The sequence below is a fragment of the Gracilinanus agilis genome, chromosome 2 (assembly GCF_016433145.1).
Source record: "Gracilinanus agilis isolate LMUSP501 chromosome 2, AgileGrace, whole genome shotgun sequence".
Taxonomy (NCBI): domain Eukaryota; kingdom Metazoa; phylum Chordata; class Mammalia; order Didelphimorphia; family Didelphidae; genus Gracilinanus; species Gracilinanus agilis.
In genome coordinates this window covers 486,390,167-486,415,937 of record NC_058131.1, presented here as the reverse complement: position 1 = coordinate 486,415,937, position 25,771 = coordinate 486,390,167, and the positions used below count along the sequence as shown (strand labels likewise).

At 35.3% G+C, this 25,771-nt stretch overlaps 1 protein-coding gene across 5 annotated transcripts in view; it reads right to left on the bottom strand.

The window, feature by feature from the left end:
* The window catches only part of NRXN3 (neurexin 3), a 2,038,283-nt gene that overhangs the window by 1,256,865 nt on the left and 755,647 nt on the right, over positions 1–25,771 (bottom strand). For all 5 annotated transcript variants that reach the window (XM_044664970.1, XM_044664971.1, XM_044664967.1 and 2 more), the window contains 2 exons: positions 22,393–22,596; positions 16,820–16,846 (listed from right to left, as the gene is read on the bottom strand). In XM_044664970.1, coding sequence (XP_044520905.1) covers positions 16,820–16,846; positions 22,393–22,596 — 231 coding nt within the window. The remainder of the gene's footprint in view (positions 1–16,819; positions 16,847–22,392; positions 22,597–25,771) is intronic.

The following is a 25,771-nucleotide window of genomic DNA, read 5'->3' as shown; positions in this document are numbered from 1 at the left end:
AAGTCAATGGATTTGATAGCCCCACTATCAGCTGATGTTTCTAAAGTATTTTGTCCGCCCACTTCTTTTCTTAAATTTTTATTTATTTTTATTTATTTATGTTTCCATGGTTACATGATTCACGTTCTTTCCCTCCTCTTTTCCCTCCCCACTCCCAGAGTTGAAAAAGCAATTCTGCTGTGTTATACATGTATTATCACTCAATACCTATTTCCATAGTATTCATTTTTGCAATAAAGTAATCTTTTTAAAAACCAAAACCCCACACCCTATATGCTCATAAACAAGTGAGAAATCAAATGTTTTCCTTCTGCGTTTCTACTACCATACTTCTTTCTCTTGAAGTGGATAGCATTCTTTCTCATAAATTCCTCAGGATTATCCTGGATCATTGTATTGCTATTAGTAGCAAAGTCAATTACATATGATTTTGTTTCCCACAGTGTTTCAATTTCTGTGTACAATGTTCTGGTTCTGCTCATTTTGCTCTGCATCAGTTTGTGAAGGTCTTTCCAGCTCATACAGAAAGCAAGCAGTTTGTTGTTCCTTATTGCACAATAGGATTGTATCACCATTATATACCACAATTTGTTCAGCCATTCCCCAATAGATCATTTTTCATTTTTTGCCACCACAAAGAGAACAGCTATGAATATTTTTGCACAAATATTTTTCGTTATTATCTCTTTGGGGTATAAACCTAGTACTGGTATTGCTGGATCAAAGGGTATGCATTCTTTTAAAGCCCTTTGGGAATAATTCCAAATTGCCTTCCAGAATGGTTGGATCAATTCACAACTCCACCAGCAGGGTATTAGTGTCCCAATTTTGCCACATCCCCTCCAATATTTATTATTTTCCTTTACTGTGATATTGGCCAATCTGCTAGTTGTGAGGTGGTAACTCATTTATTTTGATTTGTATTTCTCTAATCAGGAGGAATTTAGAACACTTTTTCATAAAGTCTTTTTTTTTCATAATGCCCACATGAATTAGCTAGAGTAAATATTACCAGGCTCCATTTTGCAGATGAGGAAATTGAAGCTCAAACATAGTTCCTATAATGCCAGATTCCAGATTACAAACAAGATATCTTTTTCCCACTCTAGCATGTTGTTTCTTGCATGTGCACATCTCCAACAGAAACCAGAAATGAACGCTAAATGCCTTCCATATAGAGAAGTCATAGAATCTCAGAGCTGGAAGGCCATCAAATCAAAACTATACCTTTCTCTGCACCAAAAATTCCTTCTTCAGTCAATGAGTAAATATTTATTAAATATCTCCTTTATGCTAGGCACTGTGGATTTAAGACCCTCAAGGAATATACATTGCATCAAAGGAAACAGCATTCTCACTAATGGTTATCCAGTAAGAGGGAATCCACTACATCCCAAGATAGCTCATTCCACTTTAACATATTTCTAATCAACAAGTTTTCCCTCCTTATGTTAAGTCTAAATCTGCCTTTCTTCAGCTTCTAACCATTGCTCTTTTTTTCAGGTCTAGAGCCTAGTAAAATGGGCCTAAATTTTCCACATGAACATCCTTTAAATGCATAAAGTCCATTATCATTTGCTCCCTAAATCTACTCTTCTCCAGGCTAACCATTCTCAATTCTTTCAACATGTCCTAATATTACATATTCTTAAGGACTCCAGACTTCTTTGTAGTTCTCTCTATAGGCGCTTCACACCATGCTAGCTACTTTCCAGTCATGAATCCGATTTTCTTCTATTCCACTGCAGAACTTTGGACTCCAGTCTAGGATCTTGTGCTCTGATAAGTTATTTTTAATTTTACATTGCCTAGAACCAGGCCACAACATCAACTTTTGGAATATATCCATCCATACCTTCTCCTCCTCAATTCCAATCCTCACAATATTTTGTCTCTCACTTCTATAGGAATATAATCTTGGGACAGAAAAGGGAAATGGGATTATCTTACTTTCTCTTATTTATAACATCAGTTCATAGCACAGTATCTAGTACATTGTCACATAGTAACTACTTAAATACTTTCTGTCTCTCTGTCTTTCTCTGTCTCTGTCTCTGTCTCTCTCTCTCTTCTCCTCTCTTTCTTCTTTCTTATCTCTATTCTTTCCTCTCTCTTCTCTCCTCTCTCTTCTCTTTCTCCTTCTCTTCAATGTACTTATTGAAATGTGATGCCCAGAAATAAGCAAAACATTCTATTTTTTAAATGATTCTTGGACACTTTCTCTTTTTTAATTCAGTCTATGATAGCATTAACCCAGTCATACTTATGTCTCATAATTCATGGAGACTCCAGTACTATCTGAAGGTCTTTTTTCATGCAAACATTCCTTCAATCTTAAAAGAGGATAGTTCATTTTTTTCTCTTAGTAATTTGTTGCATATAAATCACTAAAACTACTTCAGTGCCAGGATTCAGTTAATATGCATATTGCATTTAATCTCAGTAAGTGTTAATGGGATCAAAAGGAAAAAAATATAGCAAGGAATGATTTTCCTAAGCAGATCCATCTTCCTTCCTGTAGCTCTCCAAGTGCCATACCATCTATTGCCAAGTTTCTATGTTGTAAAACTTGGAGGGGGATGGGGAAAAGAAGGTGGTTGAAGTTCTGCTTCTAAATCTTCTAAGTCTAATTTTGTTTTCAGTCCCCTAAATAGAATTGAGAGGTTATTAAATAGCAAGATAACTTCCTAAAGATTATTATGTCACTTGGTTCCCTAGATGTCTTCAAAAAACAGTTAATGTTTTATCTATATCTGACCATGTTATCCCAAGAAATGTTGATTAGTTTATCATCTCCTCCAATTACAATTTGAGTTCTTCCAGAGCAAGGATTGCCTCTCTTTCTCTATTTGTATCTTTGGTGGTTAGCACAGTGCTTGGCTCACTGCAGTTGCTTAATAAATGCCTTTTCATTTGTTCATTCATTCAAAAGAATGTGGAAAATGCCCATCAATATTGGTCCAAATGTGCTTCAGATTGTTGAGGGTGCTTATCATCCACTTTCATGTCAGGGATTTGTCCTTCTCCCTTAATTTTTTCTCTCTAAGAAAAATTGTGGACTGCCAAGGGCATTTTTGATCCAGAATTGATTCCAAAGATTAAAAAGATCATTATCTCATAAAGAAACCCAAGAGAAAAGTATCACTTGATGTTCAAATTCACAGCATGGCAAAATATGGAAAAAGGAAGAGGGTAGGTGGAAGGGAATAAGCAATTATATAAGTATTTATTACATGCCAGGCCCTGTGCTAAGTGCTTTTTTACAAGTATTATCTCACTTGATCCTTACAACAATCTTGTGAAGCAGGTATTTTTAATAACTCCATTTTACAGTGGAAGAAACAGAGACAAACAGAGGTTAAGTGACTTGCCCAGAATCACATGGCTAGTAAATAGCTGAGATTGGATTTGAACTCAGGTCTTCTTGATTTCAGACCCAGGACCTCCAGCTACTGCAAAATGTATTGCTAAATAAGAGCCACTAAACCAGTTGATAACTAAACTATTGAAACTAATTACACACATATATGTACATACATATGTAAATTATTGGGACATCTAGAATTAAATGTATAGAAGGAATCATAAAGTTTTATCACTGGAAGGAATCAAACTTTCATGACTCCAAATAGAAGAAAAACTGGCTTATTTTTATTTAAATAATTATTATTATTTTTAAAGCCTGACCTTCTGTCTTAGAATCAACACTAAGTATTTGTTATAAGGCAGAAGCATGGTAAGGGCTAGGCAACTGAAGTTAAGTAACTTAACTAGGGTCATAAAGCTAGGAAGTGTTTGAAGTCATATTTGAACCTAAGACCTTCCATCTTCAGGTCTGGCTCTCTATCCGCTGAGCCACCTAGCTTCCCCCAGGAGCTTATTTATTTAGTTTTAAACCTTTACTTTCCATTTTAGAATCAGTCCTGTGTATTGGTTTCAAGGCAGTAGAGCAGTAAAGTTTAGGCAATGATGGTTAAGTGACTTGCTCAGGGTCATACAGCCAAGAAATATCTGGGGTCAGATTTGCTTGGCTCTCAATCCACTGAGCCACCTAGTTCTCCATCCCTCCTTTTAGCTTATTCTTAAAAAGAATTTTTCTCAGTAACCTTTTATTTTGTATTTTCCTTTATTTTTTTTATCTCAACAATCCACCAGGATCTACTTGGTACAGTGGAAAGACTAGTGGAGTTGGTGTCTGGAGACCTGTGTCTTTTTGTTTGCTTATTATCTCTTCCCCATTAAATAAGTGCTTGAGAGCAGGGATTGTCTTTTGTCTTTTTTTTTTTATACCCCCTAGCACTTAACTTGGGACAGGTCCTGACATTCAGTAGGTGCTTAATAAATTGCCTAATCCATGTTTCAGTACCAGCTCTTTCATTTACTAGCCATACAATTTCTGCCTCTCAGAGCTAGTGTGAGCAAAGTGTTTCTTAATTTGCCAAATACTGTATTATTGGATACTATTAAGCTGCTAAATCTGTTACATCCATTTCTTATCCTGTCCTCAACAAAAATAGAGAAAAATCTTGTTGAGTAGTTCTTTAAAAATTGTAAGCCTCACACTACCCTACCATCACCACTAATTTTCTCTTCTTCAAGTCAATAATCCCAATTATTTTAATATTCCTGAGGCCTTATTTCACAGCCTTTTCAATTCCACTTGCCAAATATTTGTTGAATACCTATTTTATGCAAGGTACTGTGCTTTTGGCACTAAAGAGAGATGAAGAAGTAACCCCTGTCTTTAGGAAGTTTACAACCTAGTATAAAGGATGACAGATCTCCCTCTTTTGCACTCCCCATTTCTTCTTAGTTGCAAAGCCTAGAACATGATATTCTACTTTAGTTTCTAACCAGTATTGAGTATGATAAAAATGAATGCACTCAGCAAGTCTTAACAATTTGCCAGGAAGGAGAAGCCCTAATTTATTAAAAAAATCAGCCCAAACTCCATCTTCTATCTATATGAAATTTTCCTCATCTCTTCAACTAAAGGTACACTACCTGCCTAAACAACCTCGTTTTTATTTCTATTAATTTTAATATACTTACATATGCACCTGTTCCCTCCTCTGATAAAGGTCAATTTCTTGAGGGCTATCATTGTTTTCCTTTTGGATTCCCATGCCTAGTACTGTACTTGTCACATGTTTAATAAATATTCGCTGATTGGTTGAATGACATAAAGTAGTGTAGGTACTAACCACATATTAGCAAAGGCTGAAATATTTGAAGCAGTGAAAAAAGATCCCTTTCTAAATGCACAGAATATTTGACTTCAGCCTAGATCTCAGAAACTAAATGGTATTTGGTGACCCATTTTAACTTACTTGCCCATCAAAGACAGAAAGTCAACAAGAATCAAAATCTATACTAAGATTTCCTGGTAATTAAGATGAAAGATGTCACCAACATCTCACACAACAAAGCAAGGTAAGTTCAACCTGGGTACATGATTTAGACATAAAGGGTGATCTCATAAGCAAATTAGAGGAGCTTAGAAGAGTATATCTATGGATAAGGGAAGAATGTATAACCAAACGAGATCAAGTATCATAGGATATAAAATGAATAATTTTGATTATATTAACTTAAGTACCTGTGTGCAAATAAAACCAATGCATCCAATATTAGACGGAAAGCAAAAAGCAAGGAGAATATTTTTTACAGCAAGTATCTTTGATAAAGTACTAATTTCTCAAATAAATAAAGAACTGAGTCAAATTTATAAAATATAAGTCATTTTTCAGTTGACAAATGGTCAAAGGATATTAATTGTCAGTTTTCAGAAAAAGAAATCAAAACTATCTGGAGTCATATGAAAAAATGTTCTAAATCACTCCTGATTAGAGAAATGCAAATCAAACAACTCTGAAATACTACTTTATACCTATCAGACTGGTTAATGTGACAGAAACAGAAAATGATAAATATTGGGGTTAATGTGGGAAAACTGGGACATCAGTGCTTTGTTGGTGGAGTTGTGAACTGAACCAACCATTCTGGAGAACATTTTGGAACTATGCCCAACAGGTTCTAAAATTGTGCATAATCTTGAACCAGCAATACTATTACTAGGTCTGTATCCCAAAAAGATTCTAAAAAAGGGGGCAGAGGGGAGGGAAGGATCTGCTTGTGCAAAAATATTTATAGCACCTCTTTTTGTGGTAGAGAGAATTAGAAACTGAGATGTCCATCTATTGGGGAATGACTGAGCAAGACATGTTAAATGATTGTAATAGAATACTATTTTGCTATAAGAAATGACATGCTGGAGATTTCTGAAAATTCTGAAGTCTTACATGAACTGATACAAAGTGAAGTGAACAGAACCCTAGGAATGTTGTATACAATAAGAGCAATATTGTTTGATGAACAACTATGAATCACCTAGCTATTCTCAACAATACAGCTATCCAGGACAATCCCAAAGACTCATGATGAAAAATGCCATGTGCCACTAGAGAAAGAACTGATAGTTTGAATGCAGACCCAAACATAAAGTATTATATCTCACTTTCTTTTTTTTTTGAGATCTTTCACAAAATGACTCAAACGAAAAAAATGTTTTACGTGATTGCACATGTAAAATATATATCAGATTTCTTTCTGTCTCAAAAAGGGGAGAATGGAGAGAGGGTGGGAGAGAGGAAGAGAATTTAAAACTCAAAAAAATTCTTAAATATTAAAAATTGTTTTAACCTCTAATTTGGGGAATAAAATATGATCTTAAAAAACAATGATGAGAAGGTTTATAAGTGAACTCTACTTCCAGCACTTACTGTTTTCATTAACACCAACGTATTTTCCTAAGTAATGTCTTTCATACCATTAAGATATTCTCTGGGTATGAAGTAAGGCTCTACTAAAAACTTGTAGAATATAAGGATCTTTAACAAGTGATCTTAGTACCAGCCACTAAGTAAGAGTTTTCCCTTGTGGTATTCCCTTCGATGTCATTTTATGAGTATTCCTGGTACTGGTTGGGGGTAAATATAGTTTGGTCTCCTAAATGATCATAATTGGATCCCTCTAGAAGTTTCTCTGTCCACCAAGTAAATTGCAGACCCTTTAGAGGCAAAGCCAACAATCCAAACTACATACATTAATTAACTTTCCCTCACTAAAAAGACTAGGTGACAAATGGTAAGTCTAAGATAAGAAACTGCTAATGTTATTTTATAGTCCCTAAAGCCATTCACTCAATAGAGGCTGCAAAATCAGAGTGGTAGCAATGAACCTCAGAATTTAAGATTGACTAGGAAGAGGACAACTGCTTTTAATGATGGGCCATCCTTTCAACACCATGGACCCCACTACCAATCCAGTATCTTGTGACTTTTAATCCCAGAGACTTAAAAGTTATCTGATTCTAGAGAGCTATAGACATGCTAATATAGTCAAATAACTATAACATTCCAAATAGGATTTTATAATGACTTACTATTGTTTATCATCTCCCTCTTAGATTAAATTAAGTTGACATTAAAGTCGTAAATAGAAGCACCAAATCAAATCTACATGCTTTAAAGATAATATTTTCACATTAAAGTACTATTAAGTGCTTGTTGTTGTATTATTATTATTAAAGTGATGACAAGGCCCCAAACAAAGACTCAAAATATTTTTATTAGATCTGGGTTAAAATCATCTGTTTGTTTATCATAATGCATTGATGGGGAAAAAATCATAGCTTCCAACTTCTGTCTTTTCTGCTAGCTCCGCTTCCTGTTTTATTAAAGTTTTTGTTAAGGTTCTACATATGGTCCTCTTCTTTCTCTCTCTGCTCACTCCTTTGGAAACTTCATTCATTTCTACTCCTTCAAGTAGCAGCTTGATCAATGATCTCTAAGTCTGCGTTTACAACTGCTTAAGCTCTATCTTCCCTTGACTAAACCACCACCACATCAAAGTCAACAAGAACAAAATTGGATTCATGATCTTCTCTCTCACCTCTCCAATCTGCTCTTCTCTTTGATTTCCATATTTCTATTGAGTGTTTTTATCTTTGCTCCTGTTTCTGTAGTCAGCAGTACACTAGTACTCTTCCAGCCTCTCATGTTCAAAGCTTTGTATTTATTTGCATGTGGCTTTTCTGTCTAACCTCATTTCACATATCCATTCATTTTCACCTATATATTGTGCTTATGCACCTACAATATAGGAGTATATCTATATATTATTATAATGAAATGAATATATGCATATATATTCAGGAGTATGCTGGAGGTAGCTCATACCTATTTGGAAGAGTCAATTATTAAATTTTCAGTGTGATGATTTACTTTGGAAACTGCTAAATTCTATAAATCAGTCCTTCATTTATTGTTTTGTCAATTGTCTAGACTTAAGAAAGTGATGGATAAAATGTTAGTAGCACAAATAAAAGTGTGTCTTGGGTACATTTTTTCCAGAGGGCTCATTGTTAAAATTTACCAGCGTACTCTTGAACAGATTTGTATATATGTACATGTACATAAAATATATATTTTCCTCTATTAACATAGTCCACTTAATTGCCATCTTGAAGTTACATAATATAGCTATATATCATGAAATGTCTCAAACTATGAAAAATTTAAATTGAAGACCATCCAGTAGTTATGGTACTTATAAATTAGCATTAGCTTATGAATGACAAACTACATGCAAGTAGTAGCAACAAAGATAATCAATTAAATTTATGACTGAAAAAAGAAATGGGTCAGTCATATATACAATGCAAGGGATAAGAGATTAACAGTCTACATTCTGCTGTGGTACCTTTAGCCTGTAAAAAGACTTAAAAGAAGATGTAAAGCACATTGAGTAGACAACCTTGGACAGTCTTGGACAACACTCATATAGTATGAAAAAACACAGAACCTTTGGAGCAATATAATAATTTACTATGTTAATATACCAGGATATATTAATATCTTATTACATATTAAAAAGAAAACGGCCAACTGTTTTCATAAATACGTTTCAGGGGACTAATATGGATGAGCTAGTAATCTACAGGGAATTTAAGAGCCTGTAGAGTTTTACTAAAAAGATCTCAACTAGAGTCAATCGTGATATTAGGAAGAAGCTATATATATGGAAAGTGGTCTAGAATTGGAATCAGGTAACTGTCCTCTCTGCTGTTTTTCTGCTCTGTGCCCTTGGACAAATAGCTAGCCCTCTCTTCACCTTATATTTCCTTGTCTGTAAAGTAGGAATAAAAATATGTAATTGTGTGAAGATTAATTAAAATAATATGTGGGAAAGATGCTATGTGAGGTGTTGGTGGTGATTTTTAAAAAAATATTACAATAAAGACACCAATACTTCTGTTGACAAAAAGATCAAGAGGTATGCTATTGCTGGAGTATAGATTGCTATCCAAAAACCTCCAGGATGAGTGGTTAATTGGACAGTGGAAATCTCCACAGTGTATATATATATATATATATATATACACTGTGGAGATTTAAATATATAATATATATTTAATATATATATATATTTAAAATCTATTTAATGTGTATTATGAACTTATGAACTTGAATAATTTTATAGATACATCCCTGATCTGTCACTTGGTCATTATGTGACCTTGGGTAAAATCATTTATTCTCTCTTGGACATACTTTTGTAATAACAGAATTATAAGACCATAGATTTAGAAATGGAGAGGACCTTTGAGGTCTATAAACTAATGATCCTATCGCAAATGAACATTCATGATTTGTCCCATTATAATTGGGACAAATTTCTTGCTTTTCAAGAAAATAAAGAGAAATGTTCTTTTTCTGATTGGTCTGAGAACTCATTCTTTGAACCTCCCTTGACAGTTCCCATTGGTGGATATTTCAAAAGAGAAGGTAATCTTAGAGACCTCAACCCTTCCCTCATTACTTCATAACAGCAGAGGTGGACCTTTGTCTAATTCTGGAAGACTCCAGCATAACTTCAGCCACATCAACTGCCAAATTTTAAGGTTATTGAAAAACAAAAAAACATTCAGAAGATAACAACCAAGATGGTATACCTGTCATATAAGAATTGTTTGAAAGAATTTGTTGTTTTTCAGTCATGTTCTGACTGAAACATCTGACTCTTCATGACTCCATTTGGGCAAAAATTCTGGAGTGGTTTGCCATCTCCTTCTCCAGCTTATTTTATAGATGAGTAAACTGAGTCAAAGGGAGTTAAGTGCCTTGCTCAGATTCACATGGCTAATATCTGAGGCCAGAATTGATATATCAGGAAGATAAAGTCTTCTTGACTTAAGGCCCAACACTCTATTCACTGTGCCACATTGAAAGAATTAGGGATGTTTGGTTTAAATGAAAAGAAAATTCAGGAAAGAAATGGTAGCTATCTTCAAATATTTGAAGATTTGTCACATAAGAGGAATTATTCTTGTTCTCTTTCATCGCAGAGAGAAAAAACTGGAGGAATAGCAGGAAGTGTCAAAGAAACAAATTTAGATTCCATAATAGGGGGCAAGGGTGGGCTATAAAAACAAAACTCCCTCAAATTCACACTGTCTAAAAGTGGAATGGGCTAAAAAATGACAAAATGTCTTATTGGGGGCTTTTGAGGAGGAAGATTGAATGGCCTCTTCCCAAATATGTTACAATGGTACTTCTGTGGTATACCAGCCCTGAAGTCAGGAGGACCCAAGTTCAGACCCAGCTTTAGAGAACTGGACAAGTTACTTAACTTTTGCCTCAGTTTCTTTTTCTTTTAAAATGAGCTGAAAAAGAAAATAGAAAAGCACTACAGTGTCTTTGCCAATAAGATCCCAAAAGAGATGGCAAAAATTTGAACACAATTAATAAATAGCTGAATGACAATATCTCTTCCAGTTCTAGATTCTCTGATTTGTATTCACTGTGTAAATACTATTTTTATTAAATTTTTAAAGTGTGTGTATATATATATATTCACACATATATTTACATATAACATGATGAACTGTATATTAGAGATTTATGAAAGGATATGGCAATAATCACCCAAGATGACAAATGTAGATGGGTTATTATCTCCATTGGGGGAAAGAAGTATCCAGTGAGATTATAGATCCATTGAAGTATCAAAGCATAACAATAACACATTTTTTATACCTGTCATTTGAATAGCTATATAATATTTCCATCACTCTAATAACATAATTTGCTTGGCTAGTCTTCTATTGTTGGGCATTTAGGTGGTGTCCCTTTTTTGGGGGTGGGCCATTATACATAGGTTGATAAGGAACATCTTTGTACAAATTATGCCTCCTCTCCCGCTTTTTTCCCTTTGAGATATATTCTCAAGAGTAGAATTACCAGGTCAAATTGCAGTAGAATTTTTGTAGCTCCTTTTAGGTCCTGCCAAATCCTACAGTACATTTAAAGAAATACAAAATGGAACATGCCTGGCTTAGCACATATGTGAAAAGAAAAAAAAAATCTAAATCTCACATCCCAAATTGACCATGAGCTGGAAAAAGAGAATCTTAAGTGAGAAAGCCCCCTCTGACACTGACATTTATTAATTAAAGAAAGTAAGCTCCTTGACAGTATCATTCAATGGACCTATTTACCCAGCCCTATCAGTGCCTGGCACAAAGAAAGCTCATATTAAATACTTCTTGATTGAATTTTCCCAATTAATAAGTGACCTGTTACCATTTTTGGCAAGGGTGTAGCTATATGTCTATTTTGTCACTCTGCACTTTAAAGGGAATTACAAGGGCTTGAAAGAAGAGTAACAAACATTAAAATAAAAACCAATCCAAAAATGTTTAGAGATGATACATTTTTCCCTGAGGCTGAAATGACTGCTGGGAAACATATAGCCTTACTGTAGAATCTAAAGAATGATTCAAAATAAGGTGTTAGTAAGTAATGTTCAAATTTGAAAGAAGTTCAAACCCAGATTAGCCTTGGGTTGAAAGGTCAAGGTCTAGATGAAAGCTTCTCAAAAAAGTGAGACAGATGCCAAAATTGTGAGATTTCTTACTCAAGATATCGCTCAGAGGTAAGTGATTCAGAATCTGAAGTGTGTTGCTAAGCTAGATGGCTACTTGGGGTCCCTTCCAATTCTAGGGTTCTATAATAAAGCATTTTTTTTCTGTGGCCAAGGTGAAGTCTCTCTCTCTCTCTCTCTCTCTCTCTCTCTCTCTCTCTCTCTCTCTCNCCAAGGTGATCTCTCTCTCTCTCTCTCTCTCTCTCTCTCTCTCTCTCTCTCTCTCTCTTCCACACACACACACACACACACACACACACACACAAATCAGAGACAGAAAAGCCTGATAAAAAAAAGTGTAGGTGTTGGCTTACTTAACCATGTCTAAAATTAAGCTAGAACCACCCACAATCCCTTTACTTGCCAAAAGACTAGAAAAATGGAGCTATCTTAGAAACTAAACACACAGAGTTTAAGTCAAAGGTTAAAATGCAGTCACTAGACAGTTAGAGGCAAGAACAGAGATACTGGATATGATGGGAAAATGGACAGAATAGCATGCAAACGTAAAATGTAGAGATCTCATATCTCAGAAATTATCAGGGAATTTTAAAGGATAACAGCACATTGGCTCATTTCTATTATTTAAGGGTGATAAAGCATATGGGTATGGGACAAAATCATCAAAACTAAGCCTAAAACAAGTAGCTCCATCTTAGCAGTTGGTTTTTTGTAATGTCAACAATGTCTAATATCTTATAATCTTTTTTTCCACCCACTGAGGCACTCCATTTTCACTTTCCCCTGTTTCTAAGAAGACATAAATAACAAATACATATAAATTTGGAAAACATTCAAGAGAGCTCTATTACATGATCTTCAAGTGGAAAGTGTTATAAGTGAGAGGAGGGGAATTCATGCATTTATACAGATAAATAATGTGTGTATATGTATACATATATACATACACGCATATATATGCATCCTCCATCTTTTACAAAATAACTAAATAAATGTATATACTTCACATATAGCATTTGGGCTTCTTATAAAGATGAGCAGAGGAAAGCAAGGAAGAAAATAAAAGAGAATCATGGAAGAGGAGTAATATTTGTTTACTAAATATTAATTTTGTGAACACATTTCCTATGCATATATAAATATATATAATTCAAAAGGAAGGTATCTATTGCTAGTGAGCTAGTGGTCATTTTGTCATTTAAGCTGAAAGAGACTCAAGGGAATTAGGGAAAGGAAACAATAGGAAAGGGTTAGGTAAAACACAAAGGACTCACCTGAAATCTGCAAACTTGTCCCAGAATTCTTTTATATTAATCAAATAGGTTCATAAATAAAGACAAAGAGGAATTCTTACCTGCCATTATCTCTGCAAGTTATCTTAGGCCACCATCAGACTTGTAGGATCTAGTGCCCTAATGAGTGTATATTCTTTTCCATTAGAGGCCCCTCACTCATCCTCTAAGGAGCAGCATTGTTTTCTTTTAAATGATATTACCAGGTTACCTGAATTGTTCAGTTCACTCAGGTGACTGCTGACTCTGTTATCCTTCCATAGGATTTTGCAAAATTTTAATGTTATCCAGAAAAGTCAAACTTGGGACCAATAGGCTCCATGCAGCCTACAAAACTCCCAAGTATGGGCTGAACCAGATTAAAATATAACTGGTAAATATTTAACAAAACAAATAAAACTATAATAAAACACAGAGAACATTAATTTGTGATTATCTGTGAGATCTTCAGGGAACATTTCTATTTGAGTTTGACCGCTAGGCAGTACTCATCTTATTCATTTTTATCATATATTTCAATCCCTGATGATGCAATCCCAGAAATAAGGACTTTTCAACCAAAGACAATGCTTTATTCCCTCACTAAAATGTGTGGTGGTGTGGGGTTCAAGAAGAAATTTTCTGTATCGGATATCAGTATTTATAGAAAATATAGGTCAAGTGAGTGAAGAGATGAGATGAGAGAGGAGCTAAATATAGAAACACACACAGCAGAGGATGATGGAATTCTCCTCATGAATGGGCAAGTCTTAGAATGAGGTAAAGATAAGATTATTGACTATCAAAGTAATCATCATCAACAAGGGAAGACAAGTAGGAAGAAAATATTCCTCATCATTCAGGGCTCATTGTTCTATATAATGGCTAATTTTTTCTTCTTTTCACTTGAAAAATAACCTCATTCATTTTCTTCTTTCCATTAGAGCTAGCCTTAGAAGTCACTACTTGCCAATACCAAATGACATTTACTGAAATATAAATCGGTTAAAGAAATGTTGATATCATTCACTATAAGACTATAAACTCTCTAGGAAGAGGATGGACCAGAAAAATATGTAAAAGAATTGCTGGAAAATGTCTTGTATTTATGTGTAATGTTGACCTAAGCCACAACATAAATGTCCACTCAAGACCAGAGAAAAACATCATTTACATTTTTTTGCAAATAGAGTTTAAGGAGTCCACTTAAAAATCAAAGCTGAGAAAAAGGAAGCAGTATTACCTAGGGAACAAGTCAATTCAAAAGCAATCCAGGATCTTTCTATAGCCTTCATCCTGGCTATCAACAAGCAGGATCATGTGATCAAACATACCTATCTGCTATGTCTAATATGGTATAGAAATTTATAATAGTCTACTTGGGAAGCTTTTATGAATTAAGGCTGAGAAAGTCAAAGAGCAAGTCAGAAATTCTATTTACCTCCACCTGAACGCAAGTCTTGCTCTCCCCTTCAAGACTTCTACTGACTGACCCTTCAAAATTCTAGATCAAAGCACAGAAAGTTCTCAATTTTTGTCTACCCACTGTCTAGGTGCCTATATCCAGACCTGCATATTCAACTCTAGGCGACCCATTTTAATAATCAGAAGGCTCAAAATTAGAAATTCATGATGATAATTTTAAAAGAGTATCCCGGCTATCATCTCAGAGTTAAGGAGAAGAGAAGTCAAGTCCTGACTCTTACAAACAGGCTAGATAATCTCTCAGAGTGTAGACTGCTCTCTAAAACTATAAAGTTTCAGAAAAGTTTCAAATTTTTGTTGCTAGAGGGAGTTTCCTCACTAGAAATTCTCTATCTCAGTTAAACCATTAAAAAACAACAACAACCTGTTTTTTCAAAGTGATTTCTAACATCTACATTTGGTTCTTTACTTAAATCATGAATCAAAGTAAACATTCACAAACGCATCTGGATACAAGTTAGAATATTGCTGTACTGTTAACTTTTCTTTCTTAAAACTGTCCTAATTGGTTCTTTAAAGCAAGTTTCTAATTGGTCCTTAATAGAAAAATCTTTAATTCACATACAAGAAGCACAATGATACATGTGAAGTTGCAAGAAAAACACCATCTGTCCAAATGAGGAACCTGAAAGCTGAATTATGTCCAATTTATATAGATGTTTAGAAAAAAAATAGGAAAAATTTATCTCAATGGAAAGTATGGAAAGATAGCAACAAAGTTAAGGTTTCTTTTCCTGATCACAAATTTCATGAGTTCCTTAAAATACGCTGCTTTTTAAATAGTTGTCTAATGCTAGGAGATACTAATTTCTACCAAAGATTGAAGGGGAAAAAATTTAAACCTCGATAAACTTTTAAAATAATCTATGTGATATCAGAAAATAAATTGGCTAATTAGAAATGTTTAAAAATATCAAAATAGGGCAATGCTTAAATTAATTGAAAGAGCAATTAAAACATACAAAACACTCTGAATGTTTTCTTTGTGTTGTACATGTTGTGTTGTCTTCTTTCTTTCGTTAAATTCCCTGAAAAATGGGCCTTGAGGTATAGCCCTTTGCCATTCATAGTAGGTCCCCTATGTATTACCTGTGATTCAAAATTTTAATAATCTAGACTTTAACACTATGGGGAAAAAGTAATTCAAAAGAAGTGGGGTTTCCTCTCCTCTCCTCTGTCCTCCTCTCCTTTTCTTCCTTCCTTCCATCCTTCCTAGAGATCTCTGGTCATATCAGGAACTTGACAAGACATAGAAGAGTCTATTAAATTGATTAATTAATTTGAGAAGAACATGAACTCAACTCCCTATACTTACTTTTTCTTTTTCCTTTTCCATAATTTAATCTTATCACTTATCCATGGCCCATATATTCGCATTCTCTATCCTTTCTTCAGTGTTAACAAGCTAAACTTCCTCTTTGTCCCTACAATTGGCAGGTTTTCAACCTACCCATCAAGAAACTTCCTTTTTTAAAAAAGATTTCACATCAAGAAAGTAGATGGAGAAAAGATATGCTGAGATTTAGGAAGGAGTAATCAAATGAATAAACTAAAACTATTTCTGTCAAAGTGCCATGTCTTTGGTTGAAAGTAGTCCATTCCTGACAAATGTTTTTTTTCCCCCCTACCAGCCTGAGAATCCACCAAAGAGACAAAGCCAATTAAGATATGTTAGATTCAGCAGTCACCATCTGTGTCATGAACCTTATTTTATCTCTCTTAATTTTTTTTTCAGTAGTGGAGAAGTACATGGTTATTGCAGTAATGTTTTCTACCAACCTCTTAGGACCATTTTCCAAAGGTAACAAATTACCATTTAAGTTCATTTTCAATTTATTGCATTATCCAGGTATCTTCCCCTCCTCTTCTTCAGAGTGTAGCAAACACAGTGAATAAGAGGGAAGGCACCAGCCCCATTCCAGAAAGAATACCCCAAATAGCCCTTACCCTCCTACCCCAATAATTTCCATTTTGTAAGCCCCAGGTCCCACCCAACTCTGTAGCTGGAAAAAGAAAATTCAAATCAAAAACAGCTCATAAAACAGCAAACAAAATAAATTCAGTTTTTTTTTGTTTTTGTTTTTAAAGAACAAAATGAAACTTGAGGGAAAACTTACTGGAGTTACAGTTTATCCTGATACAGTCTAGATGGGGAAAAATAAATGAAAGATGAAATTGCATCCTTCAAGGTAACAGCTGCAGACATCCATAAACAATCAGTCCACCCTTCCGGGGACAGACACACGCAAGAAATGTGGCCATTTTATATATATACAGTATGTACAAATTTAAGAGTGGGTGTATATGTACAGTATATTATATAGAAAAATCAAATACATATATATATACACACATATATATACACATATGTATAGAGATATATACTGATATACATATATATCCACACATAGACACAGAGTATGTTTCTCTTTTGAAGAAAATCTAAGCATTTATTATGTATTATCTCAAACCTCAACTTGAAATATTAATTTTAAAAAACACCTTGACAAATCAGGCACAATTTCCCCCCACCACCAAATGCAAGTTATACCCTTCCTCTTCATCTACATTTTATCTGCTTGCATTTTATCTTTAAAGACAGCCCTAAAACTATTTTTATTAGTATTGATATTATTATCCCATAGGTACATCATCTGTCTGACACATTTTATCCTGACCCTCCCCCAAAAAAAAACAATCTGCCTATGAGGTTCAACAGTGCAGTATTTAACCCTTTCTCTTTTCCTACAAACAAACTCCCTCCCTCTCCCTACATCACCCCACAAAAGCTCTAACAAGTTTCATTGGCATTTTGCCATTAGTCATAAAGTAAGGAAAGGGTTAATACCACCTGGTCATTTCCTATCATAAAATGGCCACTTGCAAACAGCTAACCACACAAACGCCCATCCCAGATTTCAGAGAGTTAAGGGACCGGGGAGGGGAGCGATAAGGGCAGTCATTGGGTGTTGTCATTCTTGATTGAGTTAACTAGATCATTTTGGGGGACTTCAAGGACCCTGAGACAAGACCCCTCACTACAAACCATCCTCAACTTGCTACTTGAATGCTCTGTACAAATGAAGTTTCCATAGCATTCAGAGAGAAGGTGAGACAGGTAAATGTGGAGGCAGTACTGAGGGCCCTTGATCAACTGTTTCAATTGATCTACCTAGATCTGTTTGTAAAGAAAGCAGTGACAATCAGGAGTCAAACAAGTGACTTTAAGTACCAGGGACAAAAAGGCTATATAAATATATAGGTTTTTTTTTAAAGGCCCCTGTCCTTTTTGGGGGGTTGTGAGCCTACATGCTCAAATATTCCTTTGTGGGTTGGCTAGATCTCTATGTCATTGGATGCCTTTATTTACCATTACTCTAAATGCTAACACAGGGGACTGGGTGAGGATAGCTAGGAAAAAGACTCATTTACCACCATACTATCCAATAGGAATGGTGCCATGATACCATGCAATGTAAATGGTAATCAGCATTATAATGGATGAAAGTACAGTAGGAGATTAAAAAGAAGGGGATATATTCTAAGGAAAGAGGTGGGTTTTTTCTTTAATATTTATTTTGTTTTAAAGAATATTGGGGAAACAATAAAACAAAAGGCAGTTGGGACTCTTGTTCTACTTCAACATTAAGATGTCACATGCTTTTTGGGAATACAGTTAGAGACTGTCATCACATCATTTTAACTCTTTATAGGGAAAGGGTCATCAAGGGTGACAAATTATAAATTTGACTATATTAGATCCAAACCAGAACAATTTAGAATAGCCAATCGTCCTGGGGAGAGGGAATAAAAGGGTCTTACATCTCTTGAGAAAATCTGGGTTTGGTTTCATGCGATTAGGTTTGTCATGTGTCGTCAACCGCAACAGAAAAGTGGGAGCAAACAGCCCTGGAGCATTTGGTACGATCACCATACAGTGGCGGCTCTACCCCTTGGTGAAGACTGTGGGTGAGGGAGAGTGAGGTGGGCATGAAGTTGTGAGGGATTTTAATATTTTATTTTGTACCATCCCATAAGGCTGAATAAATACCCTTTCCTCATAATCTACATATAGGGAAAATATGACTGAGCTTGGGAGGAGGAGAAACACAGAGGGAGAGAGACAATAAAACCATGAGGCTATGCTATATTGTCTTTTGGCTTTCATATACTCTTTTTCAAAAAAATTTTCTTCCATACAATCTTAAGAACTAGTGGGGAAAGAATGTCAAGCTAGCTATATATCTCATTTTTTATTCTACTCTGGTTCATGTAGAATGGGCTACTTGAAATGAAGGGGGCTTTGAAATAAATTTCAGGCTAGAAACTTGAATGATTCAAGACTGGTTAATGATTTATTCTTTCAAATGACATTATATTATAAGGAATCTAAGGAAGAGTGAAGAATGAGTCTGAGGTATCTTAAGAATCTCTAGCTATCATTTTGGGACCCATCTCTTTTTTAGGTCAAAATGACCTCTATAGATTTGAAATCTGAATGAATAGATTATGAATCATTGGAAAATGGGAAATCCAAATTCACAGAATTTATTTTAGGCAAATCACTTTTCCAACAACTCTTAATAGCTTCTGAAATATGATATTTTTGTTTATTTTTGTTTTTTAAACAAATAAGGAAAATTAGGGCAGGGTTCTTCCCATGCCACTTGGTTTTAGGATGAGATATGGATGAAATCAACATGTAAATGTTTCTACCTACTACATTTTTCAAAAAAGGAGTATAAGGTAAAAAGTATTCAATAAATGCAAGTTTAAAGGGATGTTTTAACAGAAAAATTTAATTGCAGTTTATGAAATGTCCTGAAACTCCACCAGTGTCTACCCCACTGGAGTATGGATCTCAACAGTCCTTCCAGATGGTTGTGGATATAATGCATGGGTTCATAGACAAACTTTTTTATGTCTCTTATGTGCAAGGGACTATGCTGCAAGTTAGGGATATAAAGACAAAAATGGAATAGTCCTTTCTCTCAGGTAACTTAGATTTAACAAATAGCATTTGTTTTATTTCAGCCTCACACAGCCCAAAGAGAGGTGATGAAGACATACAGGGTGAATGTGAGGTCTCTTCAGAGCAATCACAGACCAGTAGGTTTTGGGGACAGAAAAATTGAATTCTTGATTGATAAAAAAATAATAAACAACTTATGTAATTATAGAACAGAAAGCATACTTGTAAGAAAGTCTTTAATTATATTTAAGTTATGTTTAAATATGTATACTTTGAATAGAAAAAGATAACAGAACTTGGAGTTCTAGAGGCACCAGTTCTTTAGGAAAGAAAGAAGACATGCTTTGTTTCCCAAAAGTATCCAGTCCTCAGGCCATGGTCAGCACTAGGTCTGTGTTCTTGTGGAAATGCCCAAGCCAGGAAGACTCATTCTAAGAATGGGAAGGTATATGATAAATCAAAGGTGAAAAACCTCAATAAATGGGAGGATTCCCTGACTCCAGTGTGAGAACAAAAGGGACAAAAATAGCCAGAAACTGCTCATCTCTTGATTCTCCTGTTTGCCTTAGTTTGAAAGACTTAAAAAAAGATCTCAGATTGCTTATGGGAGCTGTGACTTACTCTCTGGGGGTGTGTGTGTGTGTGTGTGTGTGTGTATTTCTGTCTCTCTCCCTCTCTCCTTCCAATCATTCTCAGCTTAGATGTGAGATCTGTCACATCTGGCCTGCTAATCTTTACAAAACAAACATTAAATAAGAGGTCCCTGTGGATATGAATCATCCTTTCATCCTCATCCTATTTTAAAATAGAATTCATATTTTTTGTTTGTTTTGTGGTGGGAAGTCTGACTTTATTTTTTGTTGTTCCTTTCTCTACTGTGGAGATAAATAGAATTTTGATTATAAATTTAAATAATATTTTCTCTTTACCTTTTCCTTATTTTTTTTTGGGGGGGGGAGGAGGAGGGTGGCTGGGAAAGAGGAGGTGGTAATAGGCTGGGGTATGGCTGCCCCCTGCAGGCTGCTCAGTACACTTTGTTCTCAGGGCTGTTTACTATGCGGGCCGCAGGCTTTGGGCCTTTGAAGGGTTGAATACCATCTTTTGATTTACCATGGTTGATGGGGAAGAGCTCAAGAACTCAAATATATGGAGAAAAAAACTAGCAAAGAGTAAAATAAAACCCCAACAATAACAAAAAGAGACATGGAACCAATGGATATTAAATGATTTGGGGGAAAAATACATTTTACTCTAAAAGTTGAAAACTGGAAATAATACACAGATAGTAAATGAATGAATCACTCACTACTCAAAACAGTCCTTTGTTTCCTATATATTTTAAAATTCTAATTTAGTTTGTCTCTTTGTGACTAGCTAACCTTAATCAGACTGGCAACAATCCTAAACCATATTATATTATCATAAGAGATCATCTGGAGTTTAGGTACATCGTTCGGCATTTAGTACCTAGAAACTCTGTTGGTAAAAGTCAGCTTTCATTTATTCATATATTTTACAGATCTTGTCAATGAAATCTTCAAGTAGCCATGTGCCTAACATAGATTAAAGGCCCAAGAAGGTCCATCTTCCTCATATATTTCTACCTTTATACATAATACTGAATAGATGGTGTAAGTACGATTTTCCAGAAATTCAGTAAAAGACCTTCTGATGAGTGGAAATAGAATCAGAGCATATTTTTCTCCCAAACCAATGGTGATGACCATTGGTTTGGGAGAAACAATGGTCATTTTCTGCAAAAAGTGCAGAAAAGTAAATCATTCAATGGGCGGCCATGGCATTAGTGGCTGAATCCCAACAGATTCCTGCTAGAGGTAAGTACAGAAGAACAGAGCTTGAACGACTCCCAGAAAAGGTATAATAATCCATTCTGTTGCCACTGAGCAGTGCTAGGGAATAATCCATGTGTATTATTTGAAAGTAATACAGTGGTGGGAGAGTCAACAGTAGAGCACCTTAGCATAAAGTGCTGTTAGTTGATAGATCAGTCACAGGGAATGGCAGCAAATGCCTATTTTATTTAATAATTCAGTCAAAAGTCATAGGCTTGTCAAATCATTCCTATACTTTGGAAGTGAGGTGCAAAAAACTGTCACCTCCTTTGGGGTATATGTGAAAAGGGACAAATGTCATCAAACCACCAGCCTTTTCTGGCACACATTTGGCAATTAAAAATGATGCCTCACCCTGTGGACCTAACATAGACTGGATTTTTCCTATTCCTATGCCTCACTTATGCCCCAAGGCACTTTTTTCCTGCCCTCTCTTCACCCTCATTTTGGACTGTTTTGGGTGGTGACTAAGGAGGCTGTTTTAATGAGGAGGTGATTGATCAAAAGATGGACCAAAGTAGCATGTCTTACACAAAGCTAATCAATTCAAAAGACCAAGAAAGGAAACTTAAAAAAAAAACAAAGACATTAGTAAAAAAGAAATCACACTGTCCATAACCAGAATTGACATCAAAACTTCATGCAGCAACACAGAGAGGTGTTGTTGTTTAGTTTTTTTTTTTTTTAAGTATGCTTGGCTTTGTTAACAAAAGTTTCAGCAGCTAACATTTCAAAAAAAAAAAAAAACAAAACAAACAAATAGAAGGAAACCAATCCAATTAAACCAATTGGAAAAAAAAATGAAGAGAAAGAAAGAAAAATAACACAAGCCCAAATTGAGCGGCGGAGGTTCTTCATACGATACCTAAGTTAACCATGAGCTTGACTCGACCCCCATCTAACTCCAGGCGTAGAGTGTCAGCCGAATCCCTGGAAGTGGTGGCAACCAGCAAGCCATAAGCACGCTGGGACATGAAACGGAAAGACACATCTTCAGCCTCCGTGTGCATGACCATAGGCATGATAATCTTCATGTACATGCTGCCATCATAGCTCAGGATGGAAGCCTCTGCCAAAGAAAAAAGAGGAGGTTATTAGAAAAAAGAGAAAGACAAGACAATCAGAGAAACCATATTTTTTTTTATTCCTGGCTCCTGGGACAATTTTTTCAAACTGACTCCTTGACACTGACTGTCACACATACTCTACATTATTATAAAGTCAGGTGTTTCAGTGGATAGAGTGTTGGACCTGGAGCCAGAAAGATCTGACCTCATCTCCAGCCTTAGGAACTTACTAGTTGTGTGACCTTATTAGGCAAGTCACTTACCCTATTTGCTTCAGTTTCCTTAACTGTAAAATGAAGATCAAAATAACAACTATCTCCCAGGTATTTTTAAACTTTCCTTTCTTGGTCTTTTCTATCATATTAGGTAATATTTATAAAGCACTTAATATAGTTCTTGGTACATAATAGGCACTATAGAATTCATATTTCCTTCCCCATCCCCTCTTTTTCAACATTTTATCTCCTGTCTCCTCACCTTTGCACAGGTGTCTTGATACTCCCTCCCATGCTTAGAATGTTCTCCTTTCAAACCTCCATCTCTTTATAATTACCAGTTTCCTTTCCTGATCCTCTTGGTTGTTAGAGTTCTATCCATTTTGACTTTTTTTCCCAATATTTTTATGTTAAGCTTTAATTTTACTTATCTACACAGTGGTGTTTTGGTAAATGTTTAAGAAACAGCTCTCTGAGAGGAAAAAAAAACAACTATGCATGATGTACTTTTGAGTTTAATCTGCATTATTAATATTTTCTTTATCAATCAACAGAACAATAATTCAAGCCCTGATTTGCTGAGTTTGTCAGTTTCCAAGGAGTGAGTACTTATATTGAAAATTTAACAACCAGGGGGCAATTAAGTGGTTCAGTAGATAGTGAGGCAGACCTGGAGAAGGGAGGTCCTGGGTTCAAATCTAGCCTCAGATACTTCCTAGCTGTGTGACCCTGGAAAAGTCACGCAACTCTCATTGCCTAGACCTTACTGCTTTTCTGCCTTTTACCCAATACATAATATAGATTCTAAGACAGAGGAGAAAAAAAAAAGAAAATTTAATAATCAACCCTCATCACCAGGTTAGAGCTGGCTCCAGAATACTCTTCTAATGTGTACATGAGTTACATCTTACCTCCTGAAGTAGAATGTGTGCTCCCTGGAGGCAGAGATTCTTTAATCTTTCTCTTTGTATCTTCAGAACTAAGTCAAGTATCTTTGGACATAGTAGATGTATAATAAATACACACCTTGCTACTTTTCTTTTGTATCTTGGAATAGTCAATCTTAGAGTAAATGAAGTATACTATGGGTAAATGTGGCAAAACTTTACTAGTATTCTTTTCTCCTTCTCTAGTAAATAGGAGGGACAGGAGCAGAGGTAGACTTCCCCCATCAGGTATTTGTTGACCTCCAGAATACACAGTGCACTGAAAATCTTCAGAAGATGCCAGTGAGAAGAGGTGGATTCTCAAACCCCTCTTAACTTTGCCCAGTGGTCAATCCTGTTATTGGATCTTAACGTTGTCTGTTATTAACTTGCTAAGGAATTGCCTATGAAAGAACATATGAAAATCTCTCCGCCAAAGTAAAAAAGTATAACATGTTGAGAATGCTTTTCATGAGTTCTGTTTTGTTTCTTAAGTTCATGATATAACTTATTCACTTATCCAATATACTCTTTTAGGGTGCTTCTTAAATCTAAGACTCTATGATAGGCATTGTACATATACACACACACACACACATATACATATCTGAACCTACTAATGCTGAATCTATTAAGATGAAATTTAATGGGGGCAAATATATAAATATGTAAAATCATATGAAATATATACACACCCATAAAAACTTATATGTATGTGACCGAGTTCCCAACCTTAGAGGACTTAAAATTTCACTAGGGAAAAAAGATGTGGAAACCATTCCTAGAGAGATATTGCAGGACTGGAAAAGAGTAGTTGTCCTGCAAGGAAAAGAATGTAATCTGCCAACACTAGTCTAATCACTTGATTTTAATTTATGGAAATATCCTAAAAAGGGGAAAAACAGTTAATAGACATTTAGAAAAGTAAGTGGTTATCAAAATGAACCAGCTTGGCTTCTTCACAGGCAGCTCATGCCCAGACTAGTCTCATCTCTTTTATCCACAGGATTTCTAAACTACTAGAGGATAGGAGTGTGATTGATAAAATTTGCCTAAATTTCAAGAAAGCTTTTGATCGAAAGTCTCATACTACTCATGTGAAAAAGATAAGAATAGATTTAGAAATAGTTGAATGCCCTTACTCAGTGATAATAGTTTTATGCCAACTTGGAAGCAAGTCTTTAGGAGAGCATCCTAGAAGATCAGTAGTTGGCCCTGTGCCATCTAAGTGTTTATGAGTTACTTAGGTAAAGGCATAATTGGTATGCTTATCAAATAAGTAAATGTCACAAACCTGGGAGAAAAAAGCAAGAGGTTGGATGATAGAAACAGGATCCAAAAAGATCTTGGCAGACTACTAAATCTACTAAGGCTAAATCTACTAAGATGAAATTTAATAGGAGCAATGTAAAGTCTTATATTCGGGCTCAAGACAACAATCAGCTTCATTAGTATAAGGGAAAGAAGAGTTAGATAGTGAGTTCATCTGAAAAAGGATTTGGTGAATTTAGCAGCATTCAAATACACGAGTCACCTGTAGGAAATAATGGTCAAAAAACCTTATAAAATCAGATGCTTAATTAAGAAAAGCATTGCGTCCTAAACAAGAGAGGTCACAGTCCCAATATTTCCCTTTCTGATAAGAAGGCATTTACAGTGTTGTATTCATTTCTGGGTCCAATATTTTAGGAAGGACATCTTCAAAGGAAGAGCAAGGAAGAAAATGGGACAATCACTTATCAAGTACCTAGTCTTGTGCCAGGCACTGTGCTAAACCTTTTGCAAATAACATCTCATTTGATTCTCACAATAATATTGTGAAGTGGATGATGTTATTATCCCAGTTTTATAGTCTAGGACAGGGGTCGGCAACATATGATTCTCGAGCCATATCTGGCTCTTTTGAGGGCCAGATATGGCTCTTTCTGCAGGAGCCATAAAGTCAATTTTTTTTCAGGTGCTGTTACAGGAGCGCGCACTGTTACATGAGTGCGCATTGTGAGCACTGTACGGCTCTCACGAAAATTTTAAAAATG